The 14,961-nt window shown below is 45.2% G+C and overlaps 1 protein-coding gene across 1 annotated transcript in view; it reads right to left on the bottom strand.

Moving 5' to 3' along the window:
* bmp6 (bone morphogenetic protein 6) overlaps positions 1-12,929 on the bottom strand; it is a 45,063-nt gene extending 32,134 nt beyond the window's left edge. The window contains exon 1 of the mRNA XM_006634473.3: positions 11,836-12,929. Coding sequence (XP_006634536.1) covers positions 11,836-12,244 — 409 coding nt within the window. The 5' untranslated portion in view covers positions 12,245-12,929. The remainder of the gene's footprint in view (positions 1-11,835) is intronic.
* Positions 12,930-14,961: the final 2,032 nt, after the last annotated feature.

Here is a 14,961-nt window from a genome sequence, read left to right as displayed (position 1 = left end):
TGCGAGAGAGGCCCTTGTTGTTTCAGGCATGTCCTCCCCTAGAACAGCAGAGGAGCTGGCCGAGGCTCATCCGTCCTCCTCCTGCAGAGGCCTCTGTCCCGGCCCTCCACTCTCCCTCAGGCTGTGGCCGGCTGGAGGGCCCGCCGCCCTTCCCCTTCCCCCGCGCTTCGTCTGTGGATGGCCGGTTGTTCGCCCCGCGGCCCCGGCGCCGCGCCGTTTCATGCCAGGGTGTAGTGAAACGCACGGGGGCCAGAGGCGGGCCAGGTCACCCATCTTCCTGGCCCATCCGTTCTCACGTTCAGAACGGCCACAACGGTAGAAACCCTCACTACACCACTGCGACGGTGTTCAGCAAAGGCAGCTCGGATAAGGACAAGACTGTCCAAAACGAAAGACAAAGGGACTATCGTTGTTCTGAAGATCATTACTTATTTAGCTACTCCACTGCATCCGCTGCTGGTTTCGATCCACCGATCTGCTGGGCTTTTAAGATCCTGGGCAGAGCCTCTGGAACTCGCACTAGATGGCCACAGTAAATGCGGTTTTACCCAATGTTATTTTAAGTCATGGTATTAACTAAATGGAATCTTAAATAATGCCCAGTTTATCACACTTGTCCGCCTAAACGGACCTTTCCTAAGGCGTACTGTACATATTTATATTAGTCGTTCAAGTAGGGAGCTGCGTCAGCTTGCGTAGGCTGCAAAGGAACAAGTAAAGGTTTATTCCACACTAAAAAAAGAGAAGAAACAACATGCCACACCCAAAAAAGGCTCCACAGCCAAAATGTTGCATTTCTTTTCTTCTCTTTTCAGCATGGAATAAACCTTTACCTGTTCTATATTTATATTAGTATCAAGCATTAGGCTTTGCAGTTTTCACACTGCAATTTCACGTGCATCCATTGTATAGTCACTGCTTGTAACTAAAAGATGTGGGTTGCTCGGCCCTTCCATTGCAGTTGGACTGAAGCAGTCAGAATGGGGGGGACAGACAGATGAGTAGGGCTGGCAAGCACAGCTGTTTCACATCAGTATGCTCAAGTTCAGTATTGTTTTAAGATACGCAACACCTACGGCACTTGAGACACCCATAACTCTTCAAGAGCTCGGCTGTAAAGTCATACAGCCTCCTGAGGAAATGGACGCAAAGGAGAAGATTTTCACAGTCCAGTGGTACTTTTTTTTTTAACAGAGGTTTATCATGAATTAGTTGAAAGGAACCTCTGAATTATCTTTTTGTTTGATTTGATCTTAACATTTTCCACGGAGACAATGGTGAGATGCACAGTCCATTGTAAATTAGCGGACGAACCACATGATAGAAGCTTAATCAGTTTTAACCGTTTTCTGGGCCATTTTAAAAAACAGACATTGCTTCGACTACAAAATGCTATTCCATCTTCAGATCCTGCCTCCGACTCCTTCTTTAACAGAAGACTGCACAGGTTTTTATCAACCGTGTAGCAATCAGCCCGATTTAGACAAAATTCAACTGGATTTTTTTTTTTTTTTAAATGTGAAACAAATTAACCCAGAATGAAAGCAACATCTATTATTAGTTCCAGTATACTGACGAATCAGTTGTTCAGCTGAAAGCCACCCAATCTGTACACTACAGCCGTTCCAGAGCTGCAGGACACGAGAGGCGTCCGAGAGCACATGGCTGCTGCTGCTTTCCTGGACCGTGCCACGCAGAAAGAGACCACTTACAACAGCAGATCCAATCTAGCCAGCACCTCTGTAAGAGCTGGGAATAAAATCGGAGTACCGGGCGAAAATCCATGCAAGCAGGTGGAGGAAATCCCACCTCCAGCACAGAGGCACCTGTGGCCTGAACCCCACCCCCAGACGCAGGAGCGCTGAGGCCACAGCACCACTTTTCCCCTCACTCTGCCCTGCAATTTAGCACACTTCAATTAATCCTGGCTCTTCAGGTTGCACTGCCTTAGGTCAGTAGGCTTTAAATGAGATATCTTGGTTCGTCTCCATCTTCAGAATTTAAAGAAGGCAGTCTGAGAAAGAACGTAACATTCACTGATGTCTATGATTGAAAACTGTCTCGATGTGCGATCAGCTTTACATGCGCTTGCTCGTCTGGCAAGTGCAGCTTGTCCCTCACCTCTTCAGAGGAATTATTCCTTTTTTCTGCTTGTCTGCTCGCTCTCAGTTTGGACAATCCAATCTTTTGGTTACACTCTAGGATATCTTTCCTGTCGCAGCTCCCCCGTCAGAACAATGCCCTCACTCCGCAAGTGAACCTGCCCGTTTAACCTCTCTCAAATGTTAATAGATTCTTCCGTTGTCCTCATACCCTCAATTGTAGTACCCCCAGATCACCAGAAAATGGGCTGTTTACAAGCTACATTATGCTACAATAGTTTTAGCAGGACATAATCAGGAATTATGAATGTAAACTCTCTTAGGATCACGCTCAATCACGGAGCGGTGCATTTCACTGCCTCCTAAGCTTTCTAATAAGCCACCTACTCCAACATCCCCAGGTGCACATGCCTTGACATCACGCAGACTGAAGTGTGCCGATTCAGCAACTATGACAAAGTGCATTAACGAGAGCTAGGCTTGACCTCCACGTTCAGCAGGGTCTCTGTTGCGAATCCTATTTACAGCTCTCCCTTTTCCTCAGGAAGCTGATGAAAATTTGAGGAAGACACACTGATAAATGGGAGACAGCCTAATGCACTCAGTTCTGGCAGAGTTATGAATATCCCACCCGTTGTCAGGAAAAACAACGTAACCTATTGTATGGCAAAGATCCAAAAGGCACGGCACCCAGCCTACCATCCTGCAGGTGGTGGCAGCATTGACTTACGGGGCTGCTCGTCACCAGCAGGCACTGAGAAGCTGGTCAAGACTGTATGGAAAAATCAACTGATGAACTGGAAAATGAAATGAACTGAAATCCCAGAGGAAGACTGCTTCCGTCTGCTAAAGACAAAGTAGGACAATGACCCAAAACACAAGGCCAAAGCTGTAATGGAGTGACTTAACAAGGAAAAACAATCTCCTTGAGTGGCACAGTCAAAGTGCTGACTTGAGACCGATAAATCTGTAACAAGAATTGAAAACTGTCATTTGCTCATCAAGGATCCCCAACCAAACTGACAGAGTTGACAAGTTTGCAAAGAGTGGAAGGACACTGCACCATCCCAGCATGTGAAGCTGGGGGACATCAATCCTAAAAGACTCAAAGCGTTAATTACTGCTAAAGAGTGAATAATCTTGGCAATTTCCATATTTTAGCTTTGGATTTTCCTTTGAAGTTTCGCAATGAAAAACCCTTAAAAGGGTCACAGTTGAACATTATTTTTATCAGCTAATATAAATATGGCCAACAAAATGGGACACCATTGGAAGAGTGTTTTTATAAAGATGGCCACACATGCATGCACTCACACACCCGGCATCACAGAAAGGGCAGAGACTTATCGATAAGCTGATAAAAGAATCCCGAGATTGACCCATAGCACTGTCATCAAAACAATCAGCAATCACTGCAACGAGCCCAACCTTTCTAATCTCAGAGATTGCTCTGACCCCAGACAATACACCAGAGCAAACAGCACACATGCCCATACATGACTGGAACCTTGGAAGTCTTGGAAACCGAGGACTCGATCAGTCAGCCCCTGTGCGGTGTGGCTTAACTTCCTGCACCCATGTCAGCTGCGTGTCCATTTTCCACTTTGTTAAACAGAACTTTAGAAACCAAAGATGTAAAAGGTCTTTTCTTAAGGGACTGATGAAAAGAAGACATCATCTAAGCTGCACGGCAGGAGCCTTCTAACTAAAAGCAAGAAGGACGTCAGAAACTGCTGATTTTTCGATCACAAAAAAAGAATAAATGCGTTTAACCCATCCTCCCCTTGACCTGCTGTGCAGAATGGCAGCTGAATGGCGTCCAGGTGTGGGAGGAAGTGGGGCGCCCCCTGTATGTACCGGGATCCTCGGGGATAAAAAGCACGACTCGGATGCAAGGAACCATCATAAAGCCTGTCATATTTTCAGCTGATCATCACAAAGCGAAAGGCAATTCTCCTATTTGACGTAGCTTTACAATGTTTCCCCTCCAGTGCAAAACCTGTTTAAGTTGCAAACCTACATGGACAGAAGAGGTATGAAGGGAGACCTGAAAGAGTCAATGGGGGAGGAAACAGCTCCCTGCCTGCATATACAGCGCTTTGGGACCCTCTGGGCCGAAACTGCGATATACTCTATACAAGCTTGTCATGTTCATATTGATAACGCTGCATGAGTAAGGTCCAATTTGGGCATTTCCAATGTTTAACGGCAGTAATGACCATAATTCCTTACACTCACCGTGTATAGCACTTTTCTGGACACCGCACTCAAAGCGCTTTACAGGGACTCCCCTGCACTGCGATCATCCATGTGGGTGGATTACAGGACAACATACCTTTACATACTAACTTGGCCTTCGTTGCTTATTACAAGATCAACATAGCCCGATCAGGACATAAAATGATGATACGTACGCGTTTCGCAAAGTCTACTTGTACTTATGCTGCATTTTCACTAACGAATTGCTCGTGATCATGCCCCGTGCGCACAATATCTCACAACGATTGCCTGTCAGTCTGCACTCCTCAACCTTGCTCTGGCTTTTGCAGGCCACTTTTCCATTTCTGACAAGCACATCCCAGCATGTTCACACCTGTCCTTTGGGCCTTACAAAGTCCTCAGGAGTCTCCGGCATGACGACTGACTGATCTCTTGTGCGAGACTGGTCTGCACTTGGGATCTACTCATCTGACCATTTCCAAGCGCATTTGCAAGTCTCCGTTACTGCTTCGTAGACAGTTAAAGTAGTGGCTACATCCCTTGTCATCTCCGTGCTGAGAAAGATGGGTCTAGAGCATTTCAATCTAAGGCCAAACCATTAACAAAACTAACGAGAAGCTGAGATGTGTAACAGCACACTTGGCATCAAGCCTGTAACCAATCCAAAAGGCAGTGTTCATTTGTTGTTAGCTGGAAAAGCACATTTCCTTTTGCAATCGATCTGCGAAACCCCATGAAAGCAAAAATGACACGAGTCACCAAAACAATAAAAAACCTGCTGACTCCATTATTACTAATTTGACCGAGGATTTTATCTAAAGTGATTTACATTTGTACCACTTTATAGAGCTGGGGACTATTTTCATTGAGCTAGGAACAAGAGCAGTGATTAACTGGAAGTCTGTGGGTTCAAATCCTCTGTAAAAGTCTATAACACCTTCCTCTGCACCAGACAGCTGCCTAGACTTTGTTTCAAACGACAGGAACAGTTAAACTAATCCAGCAGAACTGAACAAAAGATTAACACCGTACTTAACTACCCATAACTCATTCAAGCTAATGCGTATTGTAGTTCGCATAAACGAAGAAGAATGTTCAATATATCACACAACACTGTAGGGCTCAGCCAAGTCAATTTAAAAAAAGGTGCAGTTTCCACTAAGAGTACAACATCTTTTTTCCTGTACGGTACATAAGGCACCTCTTGTAAAATATTTGTACTAACATTTGTTAGAAATACTTTCAAAATGCTAGACATTTCACACTGCTTGATGTGGTGTGCACGATGGATTTCTAGAAGATTGTGGGCATTACACAAAGCCCTTCCATATTAAACAATTAATTGTCTGATCGGCTCAGAGCATTAAGGCATATTTTGGTGAACTAAGCCACTTCTTTAAAGAGTTAGTGCTTGGAAATCTATCTAGGCATTAAAAATCCCTCTGTATTCTGGATAGCCCGAGATAGTCTAGACTGCACTAATCCTGTGAAATCCACATCTTTTCTCACCAATTAAGCATTACAGCAATGCTGGATGGATACTGCCTGGCACACTATGTGCATGGATTTACCTCATTTAACAGTTACTTCCCATTCCAGGACGAAAGGCAGGGGAAGAAATAGTTTCAGCACTTGAGCCGCCTGCAGGTGCGAGGCAGAGGAAGAATACGGGGTAGTGAAGGAGAACAGAGCGAGAGGGAGAGACGACGACTGCTCTGCTCCGTGTTCCTGCCCCCTCTCGCCCTCATGCCCGAGGGAGAAAGGAGAAAGGAGACGGGCCCAGTGCTTTCCTTCCTTCTGCTGCCCAGCGAGGAATGACCCCCTGCCGGTCCCGAGGCAGCCCGCGCGCTGACGCAGCGCCATGCCCAAGCCTCCCCAGACCGGCAATTATCGCTGCAGAGATTTATGAAGAACGTTTCAAAAAAAAAAACAGCACGAAAGCAAAGTATAGTTCAGAAGCCTAGGATCCATCAACACCTGTGCGTGCTAATCACAGCCTCCGCAGCAAGGCGGAGGTAAACCGCAGCATCACAGCTGTGTTTGCAGGAAAAAGAGACAGGCAGCAGGATTTACCAAAACAAGGCTGCCTTTACATTTTCACTCACAGTAGCTCTCTCAAAGAAGACTGTACGTGGCTTAAAAAAGGCATCTCGTTTAAAACCATAAAAATGCTATATTAATATGAAATAGATCACAACTAATATTTCATCATGACAGGTCCACACGATGAGGTGCTAATTTCACCTACCATCACACATACGTGAAGAAGGAATAAGAACAGAAAAGACAAAGGCAAAAGCGAGGCATTTCATTTACCAGCAGGGAAAAAACAGCAACCGAGCACTAGAGCAGAGCAGTACAAGACCCATTCTTGTGCTACATTTGGAAGTCCCGCCTTTGAAAGGAAAGAAAAAGGAAAAGGTTTTGATCAACACTAAAAAAAAACACATTAGCTATTTCCTAAATAGGTTCATGTACATAAATGACTCCAGTGAAGGAGTCTTGGCAAGAGTTCAGCAGGTCTCCAGATTCAAACCCTTCAGCAAACCCAGACACAGAAGGCAAATATGCCATTTTGTCACAAAATAACGCCGCACGTTTTAAGTTGATATGGCCACAGCACCTCCAATTTAAACTGTACTGAATCTGTATGCAAACCGCCAACGAAGCCAAGCAGAGATGAGCTCCAGGCAGATTCCCCCCGGCCCTCGAGCCCATAGGGAGAGGTCTCCATGCATGAGGCTGGAGGCGAGGAACACTGCAACTGGAAACAACCGCATTCAATCGATTTCCGATGGGTTTCAGAAACGGGCATCTCGAGGCGACGGCTCTTCATCCTTTTACCAGACATCAGTTTTACTTTTACCAGCAGCTCTTCTTTTATGGAATTTATTACTGTGGGAGAGTCAGGAAGATTATTTTCCCTTCAGAAGAAACTGGAGCCGGGAAGCGGTACATCTGGCTCCGCTGTCCTGCCCGGCCCGGAAGTAGGAGCGCGTTAGCAGAGCTGTGGTAAAGCAGGTGGTGCAGTAAGGGGTCCGGCACGTGGGCCGAGGCCAAGAGCCGAAATGACTGAAACTCCGCGGCAACGCTCACCTTGATATCGCATATCGCATTCCTCCCGCTTTTCAAATGATACTTCTCCAAGTTCGGAACCAAGATTTGTGTTTGGATTTTTAATGGATTCTCCAGGGAGTCTGCAGTATCAGCCCGCCAGAGTCCCAGGTATAACGTTTCCGAGACCTCCTACAGAGAAAGAGCTGTACAAGCCTGTGAGGCTTTTCTTTAAAAAAAAAGACAACAGATTCTTGCCAGCACTTTGGGAAGACGAATGAGAAAAAGTGGTCAAGAGGAAAAAAAAACTCACAATGTTTCCATTTAGCGGTGGTAAGGCTTCCAGTTATTGTGCTGATGTGTTTACTGAATGCCTGCACAGTGATTAGTATGTCTGGAGTTTTATTGCACCATACAAATGAAGCCTCAAATATGGGACATGCATACACAGGCTGCATACCTATGATAAAGAGTTATACAGTATATTAACACTAAATAACACCTTGACACCAAATAACTCAAAATGAAAGAACGGCACAGAGCTCAAATAGCTGAGAACATTCAACTGTCAGAACTGGGTATCCGTGACAAAAACGAGGCATGCTCGCACCAGTAACAGTCCAATAACAATGAACCCCTCACTACAGCAGAATCTCTCCCGTCAGCTCAAGTCAATTTCACAGCAGGATCAAACGGGATGAGCTTTGCCACAACACTCATGCACAGTCCATTTCCTTATTACTGGACACCAGAGGCAGTCTGCTTCACTACATTTTTTGGTGCTCCCAACATGGTTTCTGATTTCATGTAGATGGACCCTTCCTTCAAGAAAAGTGGAAACAGATTTTTTCCACTGATTGAATCGCACAGCTGTAGTGGTCTTTGGGTACCTGTTGTCGGATATGGACAAGGAAGGTACTTCAAGAATAAGAGAAAAGGGCTGGACAGAGGGTCATTTGTAGTCATTAGCTTCCCAATTCAAGTACCTGAGAGACACAATGCATTTATATTGGGTTCAATACCTATTATTCCAGAGAACTCGGTCCTATTTTCTCCCTAATAAAACAGATTAAGTATCCATTTGAAAAATGCTAGTTTATATTTTCCCCCCACTTGCTGCACTTCAGTATCATTTTCCACAATGTTCCAGAGAAAGCGGCATATACCGAATGCATGACATTCCACAGAAATGTGAACCTTAAGGAAAAAGGCTAAGTAGAGGAAATATGGAATCCTTGGAAATCAATGTACAGACCGGGCTATCCCACTGGACATGTTGTAACCCAATATTCACTCCAAGACAAAAGGGAACCCAGAAAACAGTAAGCAGATAAGGGTGTTTCACAATCCTGTAACCACAAGCTATAAACACACACTGAGGATAATATCTACTGCATTCCTAAAAGTAACAACAATGAAACCTAAATTACTAACTACTTATTCACCTTTTCCTGTTTATCATGTGCTCTTAACGATGTAACGTGGAAGAGAATGGTACCTGTGCAGGCTCAGCCTGGCTGGCCCTCGTGCACTGAAGACTAACATCAATATTCAATACGGACCAATACTTAGGCTGTCAGAGAATCTCCCCACAGCCTGCATGTTTTCCCCTGCTGTCGGGTTTCGCTCGAGTCTGACGGGCAGATGTAATGAGCATGTGGCATAGGAGTGAGGAATGGACACGAGTGGTCACAAACGAGAGCATCTTTTCAGTCCTGGTTTTTACTTCTTACTTCGGTCGAACGACTTGTCCATTCCACCTGACAAATCACCCTTCAGAAATAGTTCAAAGATTGTATAGAAAAAAAAGTACAGAAAAAAGAACACGGCATCATTCATGCTGGAGCGACACAACCAAGCAGCAAGGTCTCTGAGCCCGTAACCTGTCCCTAACCAGTGTACAACAAATAACAGCGACGCACAAACCAGCAGGCCACTCCACGTGGAAAATAACAGCCCCAAACTGCCCCTGTGAATTTCTTTTTACAGAAAGAGAAACCTTACTACTGTAAATCCTTACTCTGCGACAAAGTTCTATTTGAACAGATATTGGCAGAAATGAGGCAAATGTTACAGGCAATAGCAGCAGATAACGCAGGCACCGAGAGCTGAACCTCTTGGACTTGCGGAGGTTACTAGGGGGCTCCGAGTAAGTATTACAGGTCCTTAAAGGCACCGACGTCCCCAGCCCAGGGGCTCAAGCGGGACCTACAGGGGCCACATTTAAAAGGGGGAGCAGGAGGCCGAGTCTGCCCTGCCGCGCCCAGCTGCTGGGAGCCGAACCCCGGGGTGGTTCCAGGAAACAGCTGGACGAGGTGGGAAGACCACTGAGCCACTCGCAGCCAAGCGGGAGAGGAGGGCAGGGGGGGCCTGGTCTCGTCTGCCGCCTTTGACTATACTCCGAGGGGATTTCAACGTGGAAGAGTCTCGGACAGCAGCGTCGGTGTGGTCTGAATCACTCCGTAGTGTCGCGTGCGCGCTGTCGGCCACTCCTTTCGCTTGGCTGGACTAATTAGAGTCATTACTTGGCAGGGGAACCACTTTTGGCTCACTAATCGTTACCGCCTAAAGTGTGCAATAGTGCAATACAACGACTAGAACACGTGGTGTGTGTAAGGAGAGGCAAGTGGTATATTTTGAATGCATTTCATGAAACCCATAAAACATATTTTAGACAACACAAGCCTAAGGGTTTTTGCTCATGCCAAGGATATTTACAGCCTGCACATGCCATTTATTAATGAACACAAAACTATGACTAATTATGCAAAATATCTTAAATCTACGTTTAAACGATGAGAAAAGGTTATTCTACTAAGACTATTTACCAGACTTTTTTAATGGGTAATAGTCCTACCCATTTAATTGGCATCAAAAGGTGGGACTTTTTTTTTGTGCTGCCCAGGTGTATCAAAGCATATGCCCGCATTATTGAGGAAGCCCAGGCATTACCAGGCTCACAAGAGAGTCTAGATTGAAAGCTATTTTTCTTTTTGCAGTGTTACAAATGTCCCCCGCAGATAAAAACGACGTTGCTTCCAAGCTCTGGGACGCGAAAGCAAACAGCACACGATATCAATAAAGCTCTGTGCAATTTGGACTGAAGTGTCTGGCATAAATTCTGTGTTTATCTTCATGTGGTCTGTTCAGACTGCTTCTGTAAACACCCGTGCTGCAAACCGAAGGACTCGCCAGCTCTTTCATGTTTAGCCTCTTCTGATTAAAGTACACCCTTCACATTTGTGGTCTAATTACAGAAGTCTATTTTAACGAGACAAACAGCTCAGCGCAGTTTACTCTAAACCCCAGGAGCTTTAACAAGGTACTGCAAAGGTAATCCTCCACTTGATACTGCTGTCTCTGGATTGCCACTCGACTTCAGCAAGGTAAAACACCGCCCAGCAGGGCTGAACAATGTGTTCAGTCACGACGTTAATCATGGGTGCCGTACGTTTAAATGGTCAATTAACACGTAGGAGACGGTGGAGCATTATCCTGCACCTTCTTGATGAGCGTTCAGCTTATGGTGGGGCAGAGGTCTCTGGGACAAGGCGGCGCGATAATTGCCTGTCGGTGATTAATGCGCTGCCTCTGCTAGGATGCGTCATAGCGCTCGGATGATTGTGTAGCGATCGCCATATAGGCACTCGATCCGGCCCGGCTAGCTGCGAAGATCACGGGGCTACAACAGGTTGGGTTTGAAACCCGGCAGGAAAACCATCCTACAATAACGTCCTGTGCCGGCAGCAAAGCCGAAATGCAAAGCCTCCGTTAGGGACTTTCTGCCGCGGGGCGCACCGTAGAATTACTGTACGTGGCTCGCACGCCTGGCTGGGAAGTTTCAAAAAGCACAGGAAAATAAAGGTCAAGGGCTTCCGCAAAACACGTGCTGCCTTCTGCAGCTCTGGAGAAGGCTTCTCACGCCCGTCCCCCTCCGGGTGTGGAGCAAAAGCCCCCTCTCTCCTGCGGTCTTGTCTAACCCGCGGCGCTGCAGGCTGGCTCGCCGTCACCCGAGCTGCGCGCCTCGGCGGTGCGGTGCGGTGCCGCGTCTGTCTGGGTTCAGCGCAACTGCGTGGGCTGACAAAACGTTACGACAACAAGAGCACTGCTGTTATGAAACTTCCCTTTGACGTGGTCCTATTCCTAGCAGTTAAATACTGCACGTTCGTTTCCATACAAACAAACTTATTAGTGGGCGGACGCTGGTTGTTATTATTAGGCTCTTACCTAATAAATAAAATAAAAAAAACCTGCGGAGTAGCCTACAACCTGTTTGTCTTCAGCAGACAATTACTTTTTTCAGTCAATCTGGAAAACAATATGCAACATGAAATTCCCTTTGCTGCGGCAGCTCCGTTCAGATCTTTCCCACCCCCCGTCCGTTTCTGAAATAACGGGATAGGTCTTTATTTTGTTCAACAACAGGGTGACCCTGTAAACGCTTGACGGGGTGGCTTACCCAAGTTCACGAAGCTCATCACCATGTCGGCGTCGTTCAAGAACGCGTTGTCCTGCAGGGTGGCCAGAGACGGCCCGTGGGTCGTGAACATCGATTTGTACCGATCCAAAAACCCCTCGACTTCGTTCTTCTCCTCGTTCGACATGGTGTTGTACAAATCCAGCATGAAGAGAGGTGCCGAGTTGTACTTCCCATGTGACAGATGCGGTCTCGGTCGATGGGGTAGTCCCAGGATGGAAAGGATCTCTTTCTGCATTTCCCTCTTCTCGTGAGTCCGCAGCCTCCTCTGGATAAAACTCGAGTGGATCTCGTTGTTGCCATCAAATATGTAATTGCTACCGGTGGCGAGGAAAACGTAAGAAGTGATCCACCACAGCCCCCAAAGAGCAAAAGAGTAGCTTATCATCATAGAGCCAGTTTGTTATTTACACGGTCCTGTCTGACTTTAAAATAGAAGCTTATAAAACAAACAACAACGACAACAAAAAAAAGAGTTCGCAACCCTTCCTGACGAGCGAAATGTCCCCCAGGTGCGCGCTTTTCATCCAACGTGATTGACGCTCTGAGAAGTTTTAAAGAAGATGAAGATTTTTTTTTCAAGCCATAGGAAAAAGTTTTCCCGAGCTCAACGTGCTGAAAAAGTGGTCCCGTTACTACTTGTTGCTGAATATATTATCCCCATCAAGTCCGAGACCGGCCAGCTTAAGACGGCAATGAAGCCCCTCGTAAACACAGCATCTGAAGAGAGCCCAACAGGTCTTCATGAAATGTTTGATATTTAAGCTGTGAAGTCCTACACGACAGGTTTCATAGAACCGAGCATTTTCGCTTTCTAGGAGCGGTATTCTAAGCCTCCATATGTCAGCCTTGTTAAAACCGTGTTGTCAGTCGTTGTTTTAGAGACCATTTAAAAGATGCCCATTTAAAAGAGACTCCCACACATTCGGTTTTGAGCGCCTCAATATTTTGTCACTAGCTGCAGGTAGCAAAGCGCCTCTAGTCTCGCTGGACACGCCCAGCGGCCGAGACGCTGTCCAATGAGGAGGAGCTTTCGGGGAAATTTCAATTGCCCTTCAATTCCAAGGGGATCCCGAATTAACGATCATAAAGGGGACAAATGATTGAACCCGGGGAATACAACATCCTAAAGGACGCGCCTACACAAAATAATACTGACCTGCGAGTACACGAGTATGTTTTTTCCAAGGGGTCCGTGTTCCAGGTTTTTACTTCTTAGTTTCTAACAGTGTTTTCTCGTCTGGTTTTTGGGATGACTGGTAAAAAAGCACGCAATCAATGACGTCGAAGACAATGTGATCCACAACACGGACGGAGGGTTAGAAAAATGCATTTGCTGTCTTAGAGAGGTAAACATGTAATCGCTGGCTGTATTGCCAGTCTTCTGTTACTTAACGCCGGGTTAGGAAGCTGTCTAAAAGTGCTGCTTAGTTTCAGGATTTCTTTCTGTCGACGGGTGACCCCTAGGGGCGAAGTCAGAAACAGCAGACCGTGCTCTTTCAACCCAACACAAATGTGAACTTTTTTAACGCGATATGTGAATTTCACTACTAGGTCCGCTTAACGTCCGAGAGAGCGATATCTGTTAACGCGTACACATGCAAGGTTCGCTAATTATTTTACTGTATTTAACTATGCAACTCGATCGCACTACAGACGTTGCATATGGATCTGAAATTGCCTATCGAGCAGACTTAAGAGAGCGTGAACAGTTCCTCTACTTATTTCATACATAAGGATTGCTTTCTAAGTAAAAGGCAAATATATGTATATATTCAAGTTGTAAGTTAGGAAGTGATATCAGTAATTGGTCCGACTTCGTGATATGGACTCTGTTAGGTCTGATTTAGATCACACCCGGGAAGTGCTGTCCGTCGTGTAGGGCGAGATATGGGAGCAGATGTATTCCTTCCCAACAGGTGTGCGTGAGATTTCACAAGGGAAGAGCTAACGCAGACCTGTAGTCCTTCCATCCTTTCACACCCCGATGTCCTATACTATCTTTTATTGCAAAAATGTGATACACTTTCCATACGAAATGAGAAAAAAAACCCACTTCACAGTCTTGTAGGAACCAGAACAGTAGAAAAGAACAACATGTGAAACATCCTCCTGCAGTGTTTTTGCATCGTCACACAAGGTCACAAAATTGTTCAAACGGAATTTTTATAACTCATAGCCAACTTCCCTTCATCGTTTCAGATTTCATTAAGCCTTTATATGAGGGACAGACATCTGAATATGTGGCGTGTTTAAACCATCTTGTATTTGAACAGAGAAAGACCCACCATCTGTGTTCTGAAAGATGGTCATACTGTGGATTTGATTTGTTTAATAACAGTTCTAATACTGTAAAATGGCTGCATGTGCTGCTACATTAATTACATTTATTGTTACAGATGTTACAGATATTTTAAGAGACATTTTTTCATAATTTTTCAAAACATTCGACTTTTCTCTTTTTTTGTGCTTCAGATACATGTATTTTTAATGTTGTGCAGTGTTGGCGAGATATCATTTTTTAATCAATTTTTTTCCTTTTTTGTGAAAAAATAGGATCACGCTGTAATTATTACTTGAAGGACAAGATTTCCTGCCTCCACAAAGGCCATATCTTACAAGAAGAACTTCTGAATTTTATCTCATCTCCAATGAAAGGCAACAAAACCTGCAAACAGAAGCATTGTCTCACCCCTATCAGAGAGCACCTCAGATCCAGATACTGATGGTCCCAACACTGCAGAAATAAATCTAGAAAAGGGTCATTTAGCCCTGCTCACAAAATGCAGAATTCAAAGTTTCTATACAGGTGTGACTTTTGGAGGTGTGCTTTTAATTAAAAAAAATAAAAAGATGAAGCTCACATTATGGAGAATATATTTCTTCTTGACATGCCTGAGCCTCCTGATGTAGCACAAACAAAAGCTGAAGACAAGAAATCTGTCTTACAAGACCTAATCACATCATACAATACGTGATTTATTGTCTCTTTCATACTAAAACAACAAAGGTTTCAACAGATTTAAAAGACGTAAATCCAGTAAGTTCACTGATTTTCCAGTGCCTAGTCACTAGACAATGCATGTATTTTTCTTGTTTCTAGACATA

Source organism: Lepisosteus oculatus, chromosome 6, assembly GCF_040954835.1.
Source record: "Lepisosteus oculatus isolate fLepOcu1 chromosome 6, fLepOcu1.hap2, whole genome shotgun sequence".
In the NCBI taxonomy this organism is placed as follows: domain Eukaryota; kingdom Metazoa; phylum Chordata; class Actinopteri; order Semionotiformes; family Lepisosteidae; genus Lepisosteus; species Lepisosteus oculatus.
This window is presented reverse-complemented; position numbering and strand designations above follow the sequence as displayed.